The sequence below is a fragment of the Mastacembelus armatus genome, chromosome 6, assembly GCF_900324485.2.
Source record: "Mastacembelus armatus chromosome 6, fMasArm1.2, whole genome shotgun sequence".
Classification (NCBI taxonomy): domain Eukaryota; kingdom Metazoa; phylum Chordata; class Actinopteri; order Synbranchiformes; family Mastacembelidae; genus Mastacembelus; species Mastacembelus armatus.
This window is the reverse complement of record NC_046638.1, coordinates 8,816,516-8,838,893: the sequence shown is the minus strand read 5'-3', so window position 1 is coordinate 8,838,893 and position 22,378 is coordinate 8,816,516. Positions and strand designations below refer to the sequence as shown.

General features: G+C 40.2%; 2 protein-coding genes across 5 annotated transcripts; one reads left to right on the top strand and one right to left on the bottom strand.

Annotated features, from left to right (window-relative positions):
* Window positions 1–968: 968 nt before the first annotated feature.
* On the top strand, window positions 969–16,559 carry pkp3a (plakophilin 3a). 3 transcript variants are annotated; one of them, XM_026311052.2, is made up of 14 exons: window positions 969–1,144; window positions 3,854–4,031; window positions 7,335–7,426; window positions 8,032–8,810; window positions 9,690–9,813; window positions 10,702–10,906; window positions 12,224–12,398; window positions 12,745–12,862; window positions 12,948–13,112; window positions 13,210–13,392; window positions 13,477–13,630; window positions 14,109–14,304; window positions 14,477–14,564; window positions 15,490–16,559. In XM_026311052.2, exons 1-14 carry the CDS (start codon window positions 1,142–1,144, stop codon window positions 15,529–15,531), a joined length of 2,502 nt encoding a protein of 833 aa, XP_026166837.1. In that variant the 5' UTR covers window positions 969–1,141; the 3' UTR covers window positions 15,532–16,559. The 3 variants fall into 3 exon arrangements, with proteins under 3 accessions (XP_026166837.1, XP_026166836.1, XP_026166835.1); XM_026311051.2 differs by having other exon boundaries at window positions 969–1,150; XM_026311050.2 differs by lacking the exon at window positions 969–1,144 and having other exon boundaries at window positions 3,545–4,031.
* A 410-nt stretch (window positions 16,560–16,969) lies between these two features.
* On the bottom strand, window positions 16,970–22,326 carry sigirr (single immunoglobulin and toll-interleukin 1 receptor (TIR) domain). 2 transcript variants are annotated; one of them, XM_026311068.2, is made up of 11 exons: window positions 22,187–22,326; window positions 21,998–22,094; window positions 20,458–20,727; window positions 19,991–20,198; window positions 19,769–19,896; window positions 19,409–19,549; window positions 19,170–19,313; window positions 18,866–18,968; window positions 18,554–18,704; window positions 17,916–18,093; window positions 16,970–17,708 (listed from the first exon to the last, which is right to left on the bottom strand). In XM_026311068.2, exons 2-11 carry the CDS (start codon window positions 22,065–22,067, stop codon window positions 17,539–17,541), a joined length of 1,563 nt encoding a protein of 520 aa, XP_026166853.1. In that variant the 5' UTR covers window positions 22,068–22,094; window positions 22,187–22,326; the 3' UTR covers window positions 16,970–17,538. The 2 variants fall into 2 exon arrangements, with proteins under 2 accessions (XP_026166853.1, XP_026166852.1); XM_026311067.2 differs by having other exon boundaries at window positions 21,998–22,319.
* Between the last annotated feature and the right edge of the window lie 52 nt (window positions 22,327–22,378).

Below are 22,378 nucleotides of genomic sequence, written 5' to 3'. Positions count from 1 at the left end.
ATTTGGCTTAATCTTCGTCTCTAGTGTGGATTAAATACTGTTCAGATGCAGTTTTAAAACCAACACCAGAAGCTGACACTTGTTGTTCAGCTGCAAAAGAGACACAAAAACGATGTAGAAAAACTATTTTTTTAATGGTTGGCCACTTTTCCCATGTAGTATCAGGGATTATCTCAGGCAGATAGACACAGGTTGACTGCTGACGCACATCAGGGCAGAACAAGGGTGTCATTCTCATTTTCTCATGCAATCACTTTCTCTGACACACACACACATTTACATACACTTGGTAATTTGGACACACTTTTTTATTTGGTTAAAAGGGAAAGTGTGTTTAGACTTTTGACAGGTAGTGTCTTCTATTTTTGTGAGCATACTCAGTGACATAATGCCCATCCCCTTACTCTAACCTTCACAGACACAGGCCAACCCCCCACCTTAACCTGATCCTATAATTCTAACATTAACTAACCCTAAGAGCTCAAGTCCTAAACCTGAAACACCCCTTTGAAGGGCTGGCCAATATATCCTCATTTTACAAAAATGTCCTCACTCCCAGTGACAAATGCAAAAGGACACACAAATGCGCACATTTTGCCCTGAGTCAGTAACCTTTATGTAGCTTTCTGTCTCTGAATCCTCCTAAGTTGGGCTGGGAATTCAGTAAAACAGCTGCCCTGCTGTTCTACAGAAATGACTGCATGAGTCATCTTCAAAATGTTGCAACATCAAACCACAGACCATACATTCGATCAAATATAGCATATAGTTATAAAACAAACCCCTATCACTTTTTAGGCAGGAGAAGACCCTCTACCTCAGTACAAAAACACAAGTCAACAGTAAAATTGTGGTTTGTCTTTCTTTGCTCTTTACTGTGACAGACGGGCCGCATCCCCCCTGTTCTGTAACACGCCCTGTGGTGTCATCGTCTCCTCTTTGACTCATCTCCTTTTGTTTTGTCTTTGCCTGGCACTTACCTGCACAGCTAAAGCAGAAGTGTAATTGTCAGGGCGGTGACTTTTGAATTGTTCTATAAATTTTAACACTTTCTAAAATCGCCTCATATCAGAACACCTGGTTAGACACGCAGGTACATAACATCCGAGAGAGGAGAACAACTACTAACGATCCAGCCTCAATGGTAACAGTAAGTCAAAATATATGCTCTTTAAAAATATATTCATACAGGATGCATCTCTTTTACTACTTTTTTGGATTATAAAGTAAAATTAAGTGAGAACAATTCGTCACTATCCCAGATTCACTACATCAAATAACCACGTTTTAACTGATGTGTTTAAAAGCTGCACAATGCAAGTGTTTCTGCTTATATGCCGTGACAACAAAGACGAAATCTTCATTATAACCTGAGAAAGGGTGGTCATGTTTCTATAGACCTCCTACTGCATCTGCCTCTGTGTAAACCTAGTGTCTTTGATCTGCTTTGGGGAAATGAAATCTTCAGGTAACCTCAAGGGGAATTATTGTCTGATTGAATAACCTGTGAACTGGCACTTCAACAATGAAAGTTAAGTAACAAAGTGAATTTAGTTGATGTATATTTTTGTTTTGATCAGATTAGATAAAGATGTTTATACTGCTCCAAAATGATTCTATCAAAAGTTCTAGCCTGCGTCTAGACAGATAGATGCAGCATGTAACATGTATTACTCTGGTGCTTTACGTCACTTTGATATTGTCTACAATGACTCATAGTTGCTATGTTCAAATAAAACAAGTCAGATAAAACTTAGGTGTGGCTCCTGCTTAATAATAGAGTGGGGTTGCGCCACACCTTGTAACAGGTCTCCATTCACACTAAACGTCATTTGCAAGATTGAACTTAATATCACACCAATTTGTGCAACATTACAGACAAAGCTCTTCACATACTGAAGTACAAAGGTTATGAGATATACTTGTACTACCTTAATTATTACGTTTACACACAGTACAGCTGTATAGCAAAACTTTCATCCACAGCAGACTGAATGTATGTGTAGTCATGTTTCCAAATCTACAAATATTGGGCAGAATATGGGTTAATGCATGTCCTATAGATGTGTGATTGGTGTGTCCTATAGATGTGTGCTCCCTTAGTTTGGTTGAGCACAGATTAAACAAATAATAACTGTAAGGTATAGTGAAAATATTTATGGACACACTTTAATATGTCTTAAGTGCACTTCATCTACTTGCCATAATGCCATAAAATACAGAAGTCCTGCAGTGAATTAAAGCTTTTTGCGTTCATCGGGTCACCAAGGTGTCGCATCAGTTTGATGGCATTTTCTCAGATGACGTTGTTGTGTTGTCACACATATAAGTGTTTTTTATTTTCTTAATTGTTTGTGCTGTGTAGTGAGTCACATATTGTAAAAATAACATGAACTTGTTAGTTTACCTTACCTAAATCCAGAGAGGATTTTTTCTGACTTGAGGCTGCATTTAAATACATACATGAAATTTTATTGATTATGCTAAATGAAACCAAATGTAACACACTAGTTATTTCTAACACACAAAATATATGCGGTGTCATAATGTTATTAGCTGATCACAATCAAACCTATTATGCATTTGAATATGACTCCAATGACCATAATCTCAGGCTTGTTGAACAAGGCTGAATGATCCACATTGTGTCTTTGTGTTTCGTTAAGATGACTCTTTGTCTACAGTACAACAATGATAATATATAAGAGTTATCCATACAACTTCTGGTTTTATAAAAACTGAACATTATAATATATTAACATACATTTTAAAAAGTTTATAGTATCCAAGTAGATGCAGTAAAATAGTTTTTTTGTATTAAAGAGCAACAAAGGCACCACCGGTATCAGGTGACAAATACATCAAATACACAGAAGGATAGTTGCAAACTTCAGCATGTATTGAGTCAAGTTAACTGTATTCCCAAAGTCACAAATGACAAGTTTCTCTCAAAGGGGTTTACAGTGAAAGAAAATCAAAAACTAAATTAAATATCTCCTCTACTCTAAGTCTATTTACAAGATTAGTTTTGAAAAAAAAACTTTAATACCATCCACATAATTTTGAGGCCACTGCAGAAGATGTATTCATATCTTTCAAGTCCCTAAAAGTAGTAATAAAAGAGACACTAGTCTACAAAGTTGTGAGTCAAGCTGCCAAATAAATGCAGAATAGTAAAAAGTATAATTTTTCTGAACTATAGAGAAGTTAGAGCTGTAAGTAGCACATACTCAGTAGTGGAAAGTAAATAAGTACATTTATTTTTACTGTACAAGGTTGAGGTACTTCTGCTCCACTGCATATTGTAAATTTATATCTGTGGCAACCTTTTAGCCAGCATTATAAACATGTACACATGTGCGCATCAGAAATATAAAAACACACATAGGCCTCTATATCATACGATACTCTTACATTCAATGCTTTTATAATAGGCCTGCATCCTGCAGCTAATGCTTAGCGCTTAGTCTATTAGTGTTAAAATAACTTTAAAAACACCTCTCCATTATTTTGCTATCTGCGTTTAATTCAACCTGTTCCTGTTAAACCAGGAAAGATGAAATACATTGTTTTCATAACATTTAGCTGACTGAGTCGACACAGCGGAATGTGATACTGGGCTTCACAGGGACCAGCTCACCTGAGTCAGGTGGTCTCGGTTCACGAAGGCTCCGCCTCCTGCTGTCGCGCGGCTCTGCTCGCTCTGAGCTTCTCTCCCTCCACACACTATCCAGCTGCCACGACGCAGACGTCGTGTCCAGCCGTTGTACCACACCTTCGCTTTAAATTTTTTTTTAAACTCTTCGCCATGAGCACCGTGACTTCAGAGAACGTGTTTTTGTCCGCTTTACAGCCCAACACCTCGGTCACCACATATGGGCTCCCGTCGGACATCCAGCTCAGGGACGGGGGCTCCGTGTCGGACGAGGTGGCCAGAGCGCGGCGCGTCCAGCAGCAGGTTCAGATGAGACTGGCGGAGAAGTCCACACTTCCGCGTCAGAATGGCTCGGCCTCACACTACGCCATGTCAGGTAAACATCAACAAGTGACTTTGCTCACATTCACTGGTCGCTACTGTGTTTGTGTTCTGCTTTGTGACACTTCCCTATGGCCCAGGGCTGCGCTATGAGCTGATTGGGGTTTAAAGTGGACTAGTAGTGGAATTAGAGGTGAAAGACTCGTCCACGCCCAGGTCCAGGCCCAGGTGCAGGTGACATTGTCTGCCTGTAATAGCTGGTCATATCTCTGTTATACAGACTGAGGGTCAAAGATCTTACCAGACCAGTCAGTCCTGTTTCCTTTAACTTTCTCCAAATAACTGAAGTAAAAGTATAATCGTTCACACAGAGAACCACAGTGTACTACAACAGAGGACATAGAAAACATGAAAATTCACATGTAAGAATTTTTTGAGTCAGTGACTTGTTGCTATTTAACTTACTTTCCCTTTTCATTATATTTTCCCAGAACCCAATTATGATTTACTCAACATGACTCATGCCAATGGCGGAGCTTTTAAACTTTTAAATGCCAGAGCAGTTCTCTCCTGTGGGCTTGTTTCTCGTCAGGTAGTTTTTCTATTCAGCTTGTCTGCTGGTTCGTAATACGTGAACCTGAGCCGCGGCCCCATGCAGCAGTGATCTCGCAGCCTGCTGTGTGCCTGCACATGAGAAAGGCTTAATGTGTAACATGCCCAAACAAGAGCTGCTTTCATGGAGCTTCCCTGATAGCAGGCTGAGGTGAAAGTCTCCCCCCTGTGGAATTAAGTTTCAGGTCTTACTCAGCTTCAGGAGGTTCTAAGAGATACCTGGGATTCGACTGGGGGTATCTTGAGAACCAGAGTTTGTCTTGTCTGTATAAAGAACTTTTCATTGTCTGGTGGTGTGTGTCATGCTGGCACATAAAGTCCAGGAGGGATTCTTACGTAATCAGCAGTGAGGGTTTCAGGAGAGTTGGGAATTAGTTTATTCATCTCTTATGACACATTTGTTGATTTCATGCTGCTAAGAAGTTGAATTAGCGTCAGATGTCAAGCTACACATCAACGTGGTCTTCGGTTTTTTAAATCTGGTGACTAAAACTTGTACATCCTCTTGATGCATGACAACATTACTTCACATACCATAATGCATTGTCTTTAACCTTATTGCAGGAAGCAGACTGAGCGCCGAGCTTGCCTGTATGACTTCTAGAGTCTGGGTTGTGTGGTAGCAGAGAGCTCTTTGTGTCACTCTTCCAGTTTCAGCTTTTCCCTCAAGGCGCCAACTCTACCTGCCTCAACAGACATACAGTTTGTCGTTCAGTCAAATGTGGCCGCACACTATGGAAAATTATCTTTGCGTGCCCTTTGCCCCGGTCTTGGCTGGAGGAAAACTTACAGCCGTAAAACATTGTGACATCATAACCATCCTTCATGAGACCTGTACAATGGGAGAAAAGTATTCCTAACAGCATAGCAGGGAATGCTGCAATTTCAGTGGTTTGTGGCTTTAGAGAAGGTCATTATGAAATTGCGAGCATCCACACATGAGGAAAACACCCAAAGGATCTTGTGTCTAAATGCTGCAACAACTGTGCATTTATGACAATGACTAATTCACAGCCAGGTCTCAGCAGAAAGTGAGAGCAATGAAAACAGAGGATATTTATTGAGTGTGTTGACTTTTGGCTTTGTGATCAGCGTAATTTGTTTTTTTTTATGGGCATAGTAAAAATTATCAAAAGACAGCTGAGAAAGAAAAAAAATTGAAGGACTTTTTAGGGTGTGTTTCATGTGTTCCAAAGGTTTTGGGCGTTGCCAGATTGAGCTGGAGCCAGGCCAAGGGATGTCAATCATTTTCTTCCATACCAACTGGTTGTGTAAAAACCGTTCAGGATCAACATATAGACACACATGTGCAATATACTGACATAAACATGCATATAATCTCTCACACACACACACACACACACACAATTCTTATTTTGTTAATAATTATTATAACTATTTTATTATTTTTCCTGACACTTTCAGTGGACACAGACACTTTCAGTGGCAGATCATTACAAAGTTGTTTGAATACCGTATAGTTCTTCAAACATTGGTTGCAGGTAATTTTGTTAACTACAGGTGTGGCTCTAGGAACAATATTGTCAGCCAACATGCAACTGTCATCCACACTGAAATACCTTAAAAACCATTTGATGGATTGGCTCTGTTTATCAGATCAAAAGTTTGATTTATGACCCAATACCTGCAAAACCAGTTATTTGGGCAAAACCTCAGCTGTTGTTGATGTCGATTTTATTGTGAACATCTTGGATGTGTTACAAGAAAAACTAATGATATTCCCATTATTCTCATCTTAAGTTTGAGTTTAGTGCTAATTAGCAAATATTATTCTAACATAGTGAACTAAGATGTGTTAACTTAGGGCTCTAAATACAGCTTCAGTGTGGCTGTAGGCTGTTTGTCCTTGTGTGACTTTAGTTTGCATTACTGCATTATACCCGAAAGAAAAGTATTCGACATAAATTACACTTTGTGCAATTAATTTCTAAGAAAACCTTACGGCACAAAATGAGAAATGACAAACATAATTACACACATACAGTACAGTGCATAGTGTTTTGTCCTTGACGTCTTCTGCTTTCAGTTGACCCAGATATTTGAATTTTGCTAGATCACACCCACAACTCTTCTGTCAGGTGTCTATAATCTGTAAGGAGACCAAAACATCCACACTCTCTCTGATGTGCATGTGTGCGTGCTTGTGTCAGGCGTAAACGTTTCTCCACCTGAATGGTAACCGGAGGCATCAGATCTGGTGATCAGCTCCTTCTGTTGCAAACTCTGTGTCTTCTGTGCAACAGGACACCTGCCATTCAAAAATCAAATGAACTAGGTGTGATCTAGTGTTATGGCTGCCGTGCTGTAGTTGATGCAGTATTACTTATCCCTGATCCATGATCAGCTGACGCAGCAAATTTAAAAAAAGACTTGAAGTTCTTAGCCAGTGTATTTCCATTATACTTCTAAATAAAATCACAAAACAATTGATGTTTTCAGAAATTTGAATTAATCAAAAATGCGTACATGCAGAAACCAATATAACACAAAAACAAGGACGTGTCACACAACACACATCAACACTTGACCTTTTAGTAGTTAGTTCAGGAGCACAGTCAGCAGCTGAACCTACTGTCAGATGTGGGCAGTCCACCCTTGTGAAATTGGAAATATTTAGTAACACATCTGATGTATACGTCAACATTTTGTTTGAAGTTGTAACACAAATACAAATGTGATGTTATGTGTAGTAATTGTGTTGCTCTATTTTATTGCTTTTTTGCAGACTATGGTGGATCTTCAACAATGAAATATCAGACCTATCATCCAAGTTTCAGCTCTAAGTCTTCCTATATGTACACAGGCTCCAGAACAATGGTGAGTACAGCAGTGCTATCTCACTGCTTGAACACGTATTCATCTGGAAATACATATCATCATGGAAAGGTTAGACTGCTCATCTCACTGACACTCACCCTCTGTGTCACTATGTCACAGTGGGTCATCCAGGACACAGCATGTGTGGTATTTCACAGTAGGCTGTGATGACATCAGCTTGGGGAATTCAAGTCCACCCTCTAGATTCCTCTATTTTAGTTACTGAACAGGAAGACACTGGCTTCTGTCCACAGAAGCTTGAACTCTTGAGTGTAAGAGAAAGCTGAAGTTATGTTTTAGACCTGTTGTCGATTGCATTTGCATCTTATATTTGAGTGAAAATTATTTTATATTTGAGTCAGAAATAAATCCATCCACTTCGAAGTTTTGTGTGAGAAATGGAAATGACTATGGCAAAAAACACTGAGGCCATGACCTCTGTTTCCTGTCATGTTATCACACCCCTGTGACTAAATTCAGAAACCATTTTTGATGATGTGCTGTAACTCACAACAAATCCACCCACACAAACAGTTCACTAGAGCATAATCCATAACTCTACTTACACATTTGATTATAACAGTTACTCCTCTGTTCCTCCTTAGGGACCACGTGTATCTCAGAGGTCAGGCTTCAGCTGCCAGTCTGCTGCCCCAGATATGATCCACAGGATCAGTGTTGGAGGCGGAGGGGCTGGTGGAGGATTTGTTGGTGGTGGTGGTGGCGGTGGTGGTTTTTACAGAGAAGACATGCGTGTGGGCAGCTACCAAGGCACCGCTAGAGTCCAGAACCGAATGGATCCAGAGGCCCTTGCTGTTCATACAATGCGGCAGCAAGCAGTGCAGGTGAATCCCTGGATGGTCGATAACAGTGATGCTGGCAGCTTGGTCTCCGATAGAGATGCCACCTACAACCATCAGTATGCTCAGAGCGCAGTTAATGGCTACAGCCAGGTGAGGCAAGGAGCAGGCACCATGACCTTTCCACCAGTCATGCGCCGTTCTCTTAGCAGCACTCTTTCTCGCGGCGGAGGGATGAATGTAGGTGAGACGGAGATTGTCCAGCAACATTCCTTCAAAGGTCCAGCCCACCGCACCATCAGCAGGATTGCAAACAGAAACCGGATGAGCATGGGCTCCATGTCTGGGACCCTCCAGCACCCGATGTCCTCAAGTGGGAGTGCCTATGGTGTCGGAGGAGACAGAGTGGACGGGGGTTTTATCACATCTGGAATATCTTCTAATTCTCAAGGGAACATGTTTGCACAGCGTCAGGGCACCCTGTCCCGTGCCATGTCAGTCAAAAGCATGCAGAGTGTGGGTAAGGGCATGGATGTCTTCAGTGGGCAGATGGAGATGGGAGCCAGCATGGGCAACCTCAGCGGGTAAGAAGCTAACACAACTAACAAAGTCCCTTATTATTTCATCTCATATTCCCGATAACTGTATATTCATTTGAAGTGCTGGGCATATTGCATGTTCTTACTGACTTGCTGCACATACAAGTCACTGTCTGCACAATGTTGACATTTGACTGGTTAGATCAGATCAACCTCAACAACCAACCTGAAACAATGATGTCAAGTGATGAGAGGATTAAGCACAGTGGAGTTGCATCAGACTCTTTAATCTTCAATTTGCCCATATAATTTGTCAAGAAATCCAAAAAAAGCCCTAAACCAACAGTGAATTGGCCCTAAAAACAAGTGGTTCTGTGTTACTGGTAGCTTAGTCCTCTCTGCTTTCATTGTCATAAAATTACTAATGCATATATGAGAAATCAGCGATACCCTTTAACAAGGTTATAGTACTCAGTTGCAAAGATGGCAAGATAACACTCAAATATTAGTGAAACTCAAATAAATGCAATGCACCAGTATAACGACTGTGTGTTAGGAAATACATATCACACACTCCTTCACCAAGACCTCTTAAGAGCTTTGGGCTGGGAGGTGGCTCCGTAGTGGCAGGACCGGTTTTGGGTGTGGCAGCTTAGTTTCAACCCTCACATTTCACACATCCCACAGCGTGTGGTTAGCCAAGCAGTTTTTGAAGACCACTGCGTGAATTGCAAGAAATTCAGATTTACAGACAAGAAACAAATCATCTTTGAATAACTTCTGCGGCAGCTCTATTGCTTTTCATTGAAACATGCAAAACAAAACAAAAAAAAACATATTTATTGCTTCCATACATAACAGCAGGGTAATTACATAAGTGTTTTACATTCCTTGGCTGAATTTGTTTATTTGCTCCTTTGGTAGGATCACCGCTTTGGACATGGCTTCTGCAGTGCAACACCTGAGAGAGCCGGACCATGAAATGCAGGTCCTGGGTGCTGCCTACATTCAACATGAGTGTTACAATGACAACGATGCTAAAAATGAGGTACTGCAAACTGATTAAACTCGTGGTTATAATCCCTCTGTGTTGTTCCTCTCGGCAGTCCCTTATTGAGAAACTCAGCCAGAAGAATTGTTTTGCTTTATGTTTAGGCGATGGATGGTGATTTATTTTTGGTGGCATAAAGTAGCTACACCTTTGCTGCTGTTGTTATGTACTCTGCCCTCCATAGATGTTGAATGACAGACATACAGAAGAGATTTTAGCTTGTTGAGCTTATTCTGTGGCTCTGAGGATACAGATACTCTTGAAGAGTCTGTGCTCAGGAGTTCTCTGAAAACAGACCCAGATGATTCTGTATTTAAAAACAGTTTTACATTTTGGAAAATGCACTTGTCCACGTTCAGAGTTAGATGATTAAAATGATGCAACACAGCTCTCATATAGTAAATATGAACTGATTTCCAGCAGAAAGGCTGGAAATAGGGGGAAACAGCTGGACTATCTTGATCATAGTCAGGAGTGAATCCTGTCCCTAAGTTGCAGCAAGAAAGCAAAAAAAAAAATGCACTTCCCAACATGTCAAACTGTTACTTTATTTATAACTTTAAAGTTTTTATGTCAGAACTTGATAACTTTTAGTGATGGTATAAAAATATAACTACAATTGATAGTAATGCACACCTGTGCACCATGAATTAAGCCTATGGACACTGAGATCAATAGAACCAAATTGTGACTGCACCAGTTTTTCTGCAAACCAAAACTGAAAGTTAAATAGTTTGTCAGATGTTATAATCACATAAAAAAATGTAATGTCTTATAATATGCTTTAATTTAGTTTCTGCAAATGGCTAATGAGAAACATTATTAATCAGAAACATTAAATAAAACAATAGACAGATCTTAAGCAGACCATTCTTTTTTCTGTAGGTGCGTCGTTTGAAGGGTATTGGTGAGCTGGTGAAGCTGTTCAACAGTGATAACCAAGAAGTTCAGCGTTATGCCACTGGTGCTGTACGCAACCTCATCTATGAAAATATGGACAACAAGGTGGCCCTGATCGAGGAGGGAGGCATCCCACAGCTCATCGATGCACTTCAGGATCAAGATGACGAGCTCCACAAAAACATCACAGGTAGGAAAATTTGAGGCTTACCTGAAGTGAAAAAGAATAAACATGAAAACCAAAAAACAACAGGACATAACAAGCAAACCTGATCTGATCTTAGACTGTTTGTGTTAGTCTTTTGCCTCGAGCAGAAAGGCAAATAAGTCTGTATTTGGATGCAACATGATCTTGGCAGTAGTGTCCTTGAAATTCTTTCAGCAAACAGTAGCGTTTGAAATTGATAATAATTAGCAGCAAACAAATAGGAGGCAAGCTGCATTCTGTTGGCAAGCTGTAACCAACAGAATGCAGATTGTCAGCAATTACTGTAACTAAATACTAGTTTGAGTTTTTAAGAGGGAATGTAAGAAACAGTATTCTTTGTATCAGTATTTTTTCTTTTAATCTGTGCTCTGTCATTGACATTAATATCTATTGGCCATTCACAGTTCAAATAAGTTTGTTTTCCACCTGGCTCAGCCTGCAGTGCGCAAACACCCTCACAAATTCATCTGCAGTCATTATTCACAATTATCTGTTGGCAGCAGAACTGACAGTCACAGTTTCTCATTAAAGTACTTGAAAATCTGCAAATATATGTTGCAACTCTAACTACACAGTGCGGGGGTCTGGAAGCAGTAGTGTGATGTGTAAACAGAGTATGAGGAGAAGCTCCCATGTTTTCTATAGGGTCTGTGAACTGGGGATAAGGGAATGTGTGGGAGTTGTCTGGGCCTGTGATCCAATGGTATATCTGCCACTCCTTTTTGTGAGTGAAAGCTGCGTGACTTTCCTTTAGCTGTTTGTACGATTTGTATTTGTTGAATCACTAAACATTAGTCATGTCTGTGTCACGTGGTCAGTAAGAAAGTTTGGTAAAGTGAACAGCGGTTTACCAAAATTTGGCACAAATGCCATATTTTGCCCACACAATGGCAACTAATGTTGTTGATTTTTATGTCAAAGTGTTTAAAGGTGTTCTTAATTTGTGCCAGATTAGATTAGATGAGACACTTTCATGTCCGGGTGGTAAATATGAAGCCAACTCAGCTCAATACAAAGCCTGGAAACAACCAGACTGGCTCTGTGCAACTTCTAATATCTCTAAAGCTCAAAAAAGTCACTGGCCAATTTCCTCATCTGTGTCTTGGCAAGAATGAAAAATGTTGGTGTTCTCCCTGAAATACCAAATGGGTCTTTACAATTAATTTATTGTCACCAAGATTTAAATGATAATATTTACATGTTGTGAGATCCAGTTTAAGAAATAAAACACAAAAAGAAGCAATGGAAATGTGGAAATTTAAGCATAAATTAAAAATTTTCCGGTGTGTATTTGTGCAGGTATCCTGTGGAACCTTTCATCCAAAGACAACCTGAAGGAGAAACTAGCCAGGGAGGCGCTCCCTGAGCTGACCAACAAGATCCTCATCCCTCTGGCAGGCGATGAGGACTCAGAGGACATTAAGCAGACGCCCTCTGAGGCAGACATCTTCTACAACACCACTGGATGCCTCAGGTACACCTTGCTTATCTGTGTCTCATTTCTGTGCTCACAACATGCATGTTAAAAAGTTTGGGGTTTTTTCCCATGACTACATTTGTATTTGGAGGACTTGTTCTGGCAGGATACACCAACTGATGTGTCAGATTACAGCTACCAGAGTTTTTACCACACCCACCACTTTTAAATGAAAACCTCAAAAGCATATTGGTGCAGCACAGTGGCAGGAGTGAACCCCCCCCCCTGTGTTTCCACTATCTGTGTTTCCACCATCTAGTTAAAAATAATGGCATGCATGAAACCTGATTGAATTTTACCTGAAGAAACTCTCTGACCTCTCACTCTCTGTGTGTGCGCTCAGGAATCTCAGCTCCATAAATGAGAAGACCCGTCAGCAGATGAGAGAAACACGTGGCCTGGTAGATTGTTTGGTGTCGTATATCAACACCTCCCTTAACAACAACAAAGCAGAAGGCAAAGTGAGAGGCTGAATTCAAACTGTTTCTCGTTTAGCCCACGTTTTACCTTTACTGTGTGTAGTAATTTATGTGTTTGTGTTCCTAGGGGGTGGAAAATGCAGTTTGTGTCTTGAGGAACCTCTCCTACCAGATCTACAATGAGATGCCTCCATCTGCGGCGCTCCGCCTCGATGGACCAACCAGAGGTCAAGACCATAGGAAGGGAGATGCCATTGGTTGCTTTACACCTCAGAGCAAAAAAGCTAAAAACGTAAGCACACATCAGATTTACCCAGCAAGCATTTTGTGTGCACAGGCCAGTGCCTTCATCTCAACACTGTTTTCTTGTATGTTCCTTCCCCTGACAGAGCAAGAACCAAGATCTCTCCACTTTCACCGAAGTGGCTCGAGTGCCGAAGGGCATAGAGTGGCTGTGGCACCCTCAGATAGTGGGGCTGTACAAACGTTTGCTACAACAGTGTGAGATCAACTCCACTACACGCGAGGCAGCTGCTGGAGCTCTGCAGAACATCACAGCTGGAGACAAGAGGGTAAGCAGCACATTCATGAGACTTCATTCAAAGGCAATAATGTGAGGTAGCCTTATTTATGAACTGTCTTTCTCTATCCTGCAGTGGGCTTCAGTGCTGAGTCAAGTGGCTCTGGAACAGGAGCGCATGCTGCCAGTGACGCTGGACCTCCTGCGTACTAGCAATGACTTGGAGCTGCGTTCCCTCACAGGTCTTCTCCGAAATATATCCCGCCATGCCAGGAATAAGGATGACCTGGGTCAGTCTTTAATTTTTTTATTATGAATAAATATTTAATGCTTCTGAGTTACCAGTTGCTTTAGTATACCTGCACTGCTGTCACCAGTGTTTATTAGCGATTTGCCCAGTCCCTGTAGTTGCATGATATCTTTTACTCTCTTTTATATGTAAGCAAATAGTAATAACTGAATCTTACAAGCCACTGAATAGCTGTATTTATCTAGTTTTGTATACTCGATGTGGAAATGTAAATACCACTGAATTCCATGTTATGTAGCATTGAAATATTTCTAATGGAGTCCCATGCACTTCACAACACTAACTCAGCTCATACAATAAATAAATACAAAAAATCTTTTAGATGAAACCACCAAATTGTTCCAACTTTGACATATTGTGCTTATGTAGAATTCCACTGACAATAGTAATTAATCGTGAAAACAGATTTTAAGGATTTTAAACTTTTTTTTTATAACACTACATTTTTATTTATTCAGCCACAAAGATGGTGAGCCACATGGTGACTAAACTTCCTGTTGATGGAAACCAGAAGGAACCCTCCAGCGACGTGGTGGTCAACATCTGTGGTGTTCTCAATAACTTGGTGACCAGCAGCAGTGTAGCTGCCAGAGACATCACTTTCTTTGATGGCATTAGTAAACTAGTCGGCATCAAGAACACACGTGATACCAAGTGAGTGATCTGAAAAGTGGCACCTGATGTAGTATTTACTGTACATGAGGCAAGATACAGACATTACCACAATTGCATGACATTTGATGTTCACCATTAAACTAAATTTTGCAGCCTGTCTTCTCACATGAGGTTGTTTATGTTAACCTTGGATGAATCTTCTTTGTTACAGCCCTGGAAAGTTAAAAGCAGCCAAAGCAGCAGCCACAGTTCTGAGCAACATGTTCCAGTATAAGAAACTACACAGGCAGTACAAAGACGTAAGAGACTGTAGAAATGACTAAAAGGAGCTAAATCAAAGGGTGAAATCAATGATATGTCCAACAGTACTCTATTAATGCATGATGAAACTGCATTTCACAGATACATTTCTCTCAGAAAATTTTTTTTGTCTATAAGTCCCATCAAAGTAAAATTCAGATTCACTTTCAGTTTCTTTCAAATTGTTGCATCCTTGAAATGTCGAAACAAAACACATTCCTCTTATTTTGTTTTCTTATCAGCATGTCTTTCCTCGGTTCAGTACAAAACACACTCCTGGTCTCTAACAGAGGCAGGGACATAGAGTAAGAGTCATGTTGACTGTTACACAAAACTCAAAGCTCGGTGGAAAAGCTTTTTTTTAAGGGTGCCCCACCCTCATTCTTAAATCTGTGTGTGTGTATGTGTGTGTGTGTGTGCAACCAAGCTTGAAAAAGAGTGAGAGTGTAAGAGATGTGGGGTGGTTTGTGTGTGTGTGCGTGTGTGTGTGTGTGCGCATGTGCGACAACTGACATTCCTCACTCTGCAATTCCCTTGTCAGTTGGGTGGTTTAAGTTTAAAACTCATATATGTCTGACAGTCTACTACTCCTCTTTCAACACACACAGTCAGGCAGGACTAGGTCCTGGGCAGGCCCAGGTAAGGTTTACTGCCTTCTGCAGATCACAACTTGCCCCTCCTAAGGGTGTGGTGTTCATGTTCTTCATGTTCAAGGGAGCACCTTATTTCCTAAGGAACAAGTCCCAACAGAAGAAAAAATGTGTTAACGCTTGCCTCACATAAAAAAAAAAATATATATATATATATATATATATAAAAATTAAGCTTCTTAAACATCACATATTGTAAATCTGAAATGGACTGCACTGTAATATTTTGTCCATGCAGTGTCATAACCACTTCCCTTTTTTTTTTGCTTTACAGAAAGGATATGATAGACTGGATTTCTCCGATATAACAATGTAAAACAGTACAAGTTCCCTTCAACAACAGTGATTGGTTCTTCACTTGAACTGCTGCCAGTGACAGAACACTCACCTAATGTTCAGGAGTAAATAAACCCTTCATACTATTCAAAGTTAAGTTAGGCTCAGTCTTTATCTGCTATGCTTTGTGATAACATGACCGTACAAGTGATGGAGGATCTAGACCTCCATCACTGAATTCATTGGATCCAGTGTGATGGACTATTGATGGACTGTTAACTCAAATGTAATAATTCATTCTTAATACAAAATGCACCTTAACCATTCACTCTCTCTGTTTGAACACAGTGTGTGTTTAGTGTGGAATCAGGGCTTTATTTTCTGTCAGAGCAACATGTATTGAGAAGAAACTAGAAATGTTTGTGTTTCTTCCATTTTAAAACTGTGTAAAACTGTGGATAGACGACATGATGGACCCTTGTGCTTTCACTTAATTTACAGCATAGACAAATGTACTAACACAGCATTTTTGTAAATATTGCTTTCTTTTACCTAAAATCAGATTAAATATTTTATAATTAATCTGATTTATTATGTACTTTCTATTTGTATTTTAGATAGATAAATATGTGTTTTAATGTGAGTCAACATTATAAAGTGTAGGTATAACTGAATGTAAACCAGAGGATAACCATAGAAAAAATGCTGGATGTTACCACACGTTCGATTCAGAAATTTAGGGATAATGATTGTGCCTGCATAGTTGACTTTTTTTATTTTGAGCTTTTAAAAATTGAAAAATGTTGTGTGTCATTTATAATTGCTTTGTCAAACAGTCAGTACAGTTGAGCTTTTTTTTTCTTGGCATGCCATTTTAACTGCTGTTTGTCTAATCTGATAAATGGTGTGAGTGTGAAACAGACGTGAAATGATCCAGCCCCATCTTTGTTTTCAGAACAGATGTTATATTTCTTTAGTGTTTGGAAGCTTTGTGGGTTTTTGAATGACCATTTGCAAAATTTCACAAAGATTGAATTTATTTACATTGGCAAGTTTAACATTTTTAAATCTGTTGGTGAAAAAATAATTCATATTCATACAGAAAGTGTGGGATAAATTGTTACCATTAAATTGTTGTGAGGGAGTTAAAACATGTCTTAACATTTGCTTCTGTGTTGTATATATGTCGCATTGTGACATTTTTCAGTTAATAAAAACCGATTTGGAAATGAAATATGATTTTGTAAGCATCTCTAATGTTTATGCGTGTGCTGCAGCGTTTTCTGTAGCTGTAACAGACTGACACCAACATGGTAAAATGTCGGCCACTCCTTATTTACATATTTGCTCGTGTTCAGACAGGAACAATACGAGACGTTGACTGCTGCACCCTTATTTAGGCTCTTATCTCCCTGGAAGTAATCATCACTCCATGTGGATAGAGATCATCAGCCTCTAGAACAGGAAATACTCTAGTATTTCGTCAAATTGCTTTATTAGCATAATTACCATGTTTTTAATGAAGGCTTTTATTGCATACAAAGTCCCCACCTGTACAGAAATGTAAAAAACTGGCATTTCTTCAGTCAAGGACGACCTGCAGTTTCAGGTTACTAGAGCACAAACCGGTTTTCAGGATTCAGAGTCGATCTTAAGAGTCTCTTTCCCAACCATCTGTGTACTGTCAGCTGTCAAATGATGACAAAGTGCTTCAAAATCAAAATACCTTCATATTGTCTGCATGATGCCTGATGCTACCCTGCCCTCTGCTGGGAGACTAATAGAACCATGCTGGCAATCAAATCTGAATCTCTACAGCAAGTCACTATATTTCAGATAATTTCCCATAAAATATTTTACACAACAGTACAAAATATAAAAACATTATAAATCTGATTTTGTTAAGTGGAAATAGAAAAAGGTAACACTTAGATTTTAACAGCACATGAAGAAAAATACATATATATTTAGCTGCTTGACACATAAATATAAAGCAATGCTAATGGCGATTTCTGTGTAGGCGATCATTTAGTGAAGGGAGTGTGAGTCAAATATCCTCAGTCACCAGGCAGTAGAAGTCTGAGCGGGTTCCATAATTGCGTGAACCCAGATCCGACATGTCGATTTCTGAGGGTTTGGGCTCATCTGTTGTGATGGGAGCAGCAGGAAGGACAGGAGCTTTACAGGCCAGGACCTTGTGCACAGGAAGACGAAGCCCTGCAAAAGAGAAACGGATGCGGTGAAAAATGTATCCCAAATCAATGCATATACATTATGCTTTTACACTGCTGTGTAAAACACGCTCATTTCCTTTCTTGCAGATTGATGTAACTTAAAAAATATTAATAGATTTTATTAGCTGTTTTAATGTTTTTGAGTATTTATCTTTGATATCTTTGATAGACAAGTGACTGCTGCTCTTACCCAGATCTCCAGCAGGGTCAGCATCTGAGCGACAGTCCAGATAATCAGGTTCAACGGTCAGCATGGGGTCTTTGTCGTCTTGCAGCACAGTCTGCGGGTCGCCTGAAGACTCGCTGTGGAAGACGACCCTGCGAGGCATCGCCAAGGCCAGCTGTTTCCAGAAGACAGAGGAAGGAGTCTGTGGATAGCAAATGCACAGGAAGCACACATGACAACCTGCTGTCACAGTCAATCACATCTGAATTTTTTAAATATAGACACTTTGCTTGCATGTATCATTACATAATGTAGAGAACTGAATAAAAATAATGTGCATTTTGAGTTTCATTATACATGTACTTATCAAATATATATATTAAAATAACTACAGGCTGTAAAAAATGGATATTCACTTAGCAAATTAAACATTCTGGTTTTATGGGCTGGAAACCTTAAAACTAAACCTTTGTACAACACAAAACCATTCCTGATTATTTTACCGAGGCATCAGGTGCACTATAAACATTATAGGTGCTCTGCATGTATATATGTATTCACAAATATACACAGTTATGTGTTATTTTGAGATGAGTTTTACTTTGATTGTTTTGGTCATAACTGAAAGTGTTTAAATGACACATGTAAACAAGTATTATTACCACAGAGTTGTGCCTCCAGGTGAGTATCGTGAGGCAGTGCTCGTGCTCACTGAGCTGCTGCTTGACCTCAGGCCTCAAGCGTTTGGACTGACCCTCCAACATGATGAGGATGGGCTGCTGACAAATCTCCAACAAGTGCAAAAGGCCCTGTCTGAAATTGCACACATCTATAAGACAGCAACACTGACCTCAAGTGGCGTATCGTAATCATGCCACAGTGATTTCACCCTGGTTTATATAGTATATGTGCTGTTTGAATAGTGTTGTTTCTAGTGTTTGTTTCTAAATTTAATTAGTCTGCGTGAGTCTGACCTGAAGTTATTATAGCACCAGTCCTGCTCGAGGTACGCGTGAGAGAGCAGCACGATGAGACGCCGGGATCGACTCATGTTCATTAGCAGTTCTGCAGAAGGTTCTGGAGGCATGTTGTGTATTGTTAAAAGCAGCTGATTTACAATTAGCACAATGTCCCTGTAATATTTAGATATGAGAAAAAATATCCAGAGACCTACAAGATATGACTGGGTTTATAAAAAAAAAAGAGCATTTATGTACCACCATACCATGAACCACCATACATAATACAGTATTATATAATTTAGTAATGTAAGCTTACCGCCACCAGGTAGGATGTCATTGTCATTGAGATGCATCTTGAACCCATTTTTATTTTCCAGATGAGGTTTGAGAATAAAGTTGACAAACTTCCTGTCATAGTCGTTGTTCACATAGGAGATGTAGGCGTCATATAATTTCCCATCTGTTGGCAGAGATCCAAACACACTAGTAGCTTTAATATGGCATTTTACATGTGTAGGGTAATTGTACATTACATCAGTGCAACAGTAGTCTCACCATTGAGTTCATACTCTCCGTAGGAGTTCTTGTACCAGAGTTTGATGTTGAGCTGACACCTGGAGTACACGAGAGCAGCTACAGCCAGGAAGAGGAGGAGAATGACGGCTGCAATAACAGCAGCTGTGTGGCTGGGGCTGTCTGCACACACACACACACACACACACACACACACACACACACACACACAGAGAAACAATTAAAAATCTGTATAAAGTAATCAACAAATACATCAATTGAAATCGCTATTCATAAACTGTGAATGTGGATTTTATTGTATGGTAGGTAGATTTTTCAACAATATAACACAAGATGCAAGACAAAAAAATTAAAAACCCACCATGTATTCTGTTTTCTTACTTGAATTCTCTAGTCTGAAATCTGCTGAAACATTCCTCACTGTGCAGCTGTAGAGGCCAAAATCTTCCAGGTCCCTGAGCGTGGTCACTAACAGACTGTTTATCATCAGCTGGCCAGCAACGGGAGACCTGATAAGCAGGAAAAATACTTTCTCAAATACTTTCACTGAAGCAGTACCATGATAAATAATGAGAATTTCTGTTTTAAAAGCTCAAAAATCACCATGAGGATGTATTCTGCATGTAAAGTGTGAGGTTTGTGAGGGGTTGGCCATCTTTGCTCCACTGCAGCGTGGTGTCACATTGCGCCTCATTTGGGTCCCAGCGGAGGAGAGCAGTGCAGTTCATTTTCACAGTGGATCCCACACTCCTCCACAGTTTGGTCAGATCGCCATTAGGTTTAAATTCTGGGGCTTTGGAGCACTGCAGCTCTGTGTAAAGACATACCATTGTTATCTTTGTTCAGGCTAATAGTTGTACACAAAAGTACACTGCTGCTGGAAGGCATGTTGAAACAAAATGCCTCTTTGCAGGTGTAGCCAATCCGGCCCCTTCATTCCTAATACAAATTCTAAGTTTACAGCAGGGACAAATAACAGCTTGCTGCAAAAACCTCACAATTACACTGTCGGGTTTCAGGTTTTGAAAGACGTCATTATACTTACGTAATTTTGTGGAAATTACGCTTACCCTTAACCGTGAGACGCACAGTGAATGAGGCTGTGCTGTTGCTTTGCTGCATACAGGTGTAATTCCCTTGGTCTTCTAAGCTGAGGCTGGAAAACTCCAGGTAGGTCCTTCCATACAGACTGGGGAGCTGCTGACAGTCTTTCTGCCAGGTCAGCTGGATTTGTGGGGAGCTCTGGGGCTCCAGAGAGCAGTTTAGCTGATATGGAGGCCACTGCTGCCCCGCATAAAGCACCTGTTCCTTAAACCTGCTTTCATCCACACAGGTCTGAGCTACAAACAGAGACACAGGGAGGCTTATTCACATTAGGGTTACACCAATACAATAGTTTCTTTAAAAAAAAAACTGATTCTCAACTCAGGGAGTCCACCGATCCTGGGGCTCTCTTCCCAATGGAAGTGACTAGACCTTTCTTTTTTTTTTTTTTTTTCTTGTCAGGTGACATGAGTCCAGGATCTGCTGTGACACAATAAACTGAGTGCACCAAATAGACCAAACAGTAAATTGGAATAGAATAATAACTGTATTTAATATGAATCAGCTGCAACATGACCAATAACTCAGTCCTAATAAGGACAGGACCTAGGCCAGTGCATCTGTACTTTATGTTGTGTGATAAAATACATATAGTAAGCAAATTACCAGAAATGACTTTACCCTCCCTCCATCCATTATCTACCGCTCATCCTGCTATCTAGTGTCGCAGGGAAATGACTTTGCTTCCCTGACAAAACACTGCATACACTCTGGAGCTTCAGTGTCCACTGGTGCATGAAGGTGAACTTGTCTATACTTTGACAATGGTAGACTGTGAGCAAAGGGGGTGTTTTAAAGGAAATTTTCAATGCAAACAATGCTGAACTGGTCCAGTCGTCATTATACCACGTCTCCTCCTGTTCTCTCCCTATATTTCCTGTCCCTTTCTCCACCTTCCTCTATCGATTAAAGGCAAAAATTATATAGCCTATATATATAAATTCTAAACTTACTATAACAATTAACCAACTCTCTGTCAGACCAGACTTTCAAACTAGGTTAATCAAAATTGTCCTATTAGCTAAATCTGGACCTGTTCTTCCAGATATTCTGCGCATCTTTCACTGTGACTAATCGACCGAAAGCCAAAAATAACCTGCACGACGGCTCGCCCAGGTTCCTCTCGGACTTTCCCCTTGCTTTGGTTTGCTTTTTCTTTCTTGTTTTTTTTTTTTTTTTACCGTTTCTCAAACACAGAGACACACATCCGGGTCTAAAGTCCGGGTCTGGCCGTCCTGTTGCCAGGAAACAGCATGTGACTGCATATGACAGACACTGACCCTGCACACACTGACCTGATATTTACCCATCCAGCGTCCAGTAAATCTGACTGCGACAAATAACTCACAATGGACTAACACAACAAAAATAATAATAACAGTAACGCAGGGGAACCCTACAAATAAAAACAAACGAACTGTTTCTAAAACTGGTCCTCTTCTCAAAGTGTACACAGAACATTTTGGAGTACATTCAAATATACAGTGTTATTTTGTCCACACTCACCGGCCGTGACGAAAGTCTTGTCCAATGACCTGGTGCACATTAATATCAAAGCCACTAAAATCACAGCCATGAGCCGCAGTTTTCTCTGTCCCTCTGTCTTCGAGTGAAAAATAAACCAAAAGAAGTTTTTTAAATATATCTACATCACCGTCTCGAACAGATGTAGTAAGTTTACTACAGTTTTGTTACATTGTATGGCGCCGTAGACGTAAGTACGCAGACGTCACCCTTCTGGTTGTACAACAACACCTGGGAGGACCTGAAACTCCCCTGCTATTGGCTCTTCGTGGTCACGTGACGTCCGCAGCAGCTTTCACCTGCGTTGCAGAGAGGGAGAGAGAAACTCACTAAAATTCCAGTAGCCTGCATTTAATCCCCTAT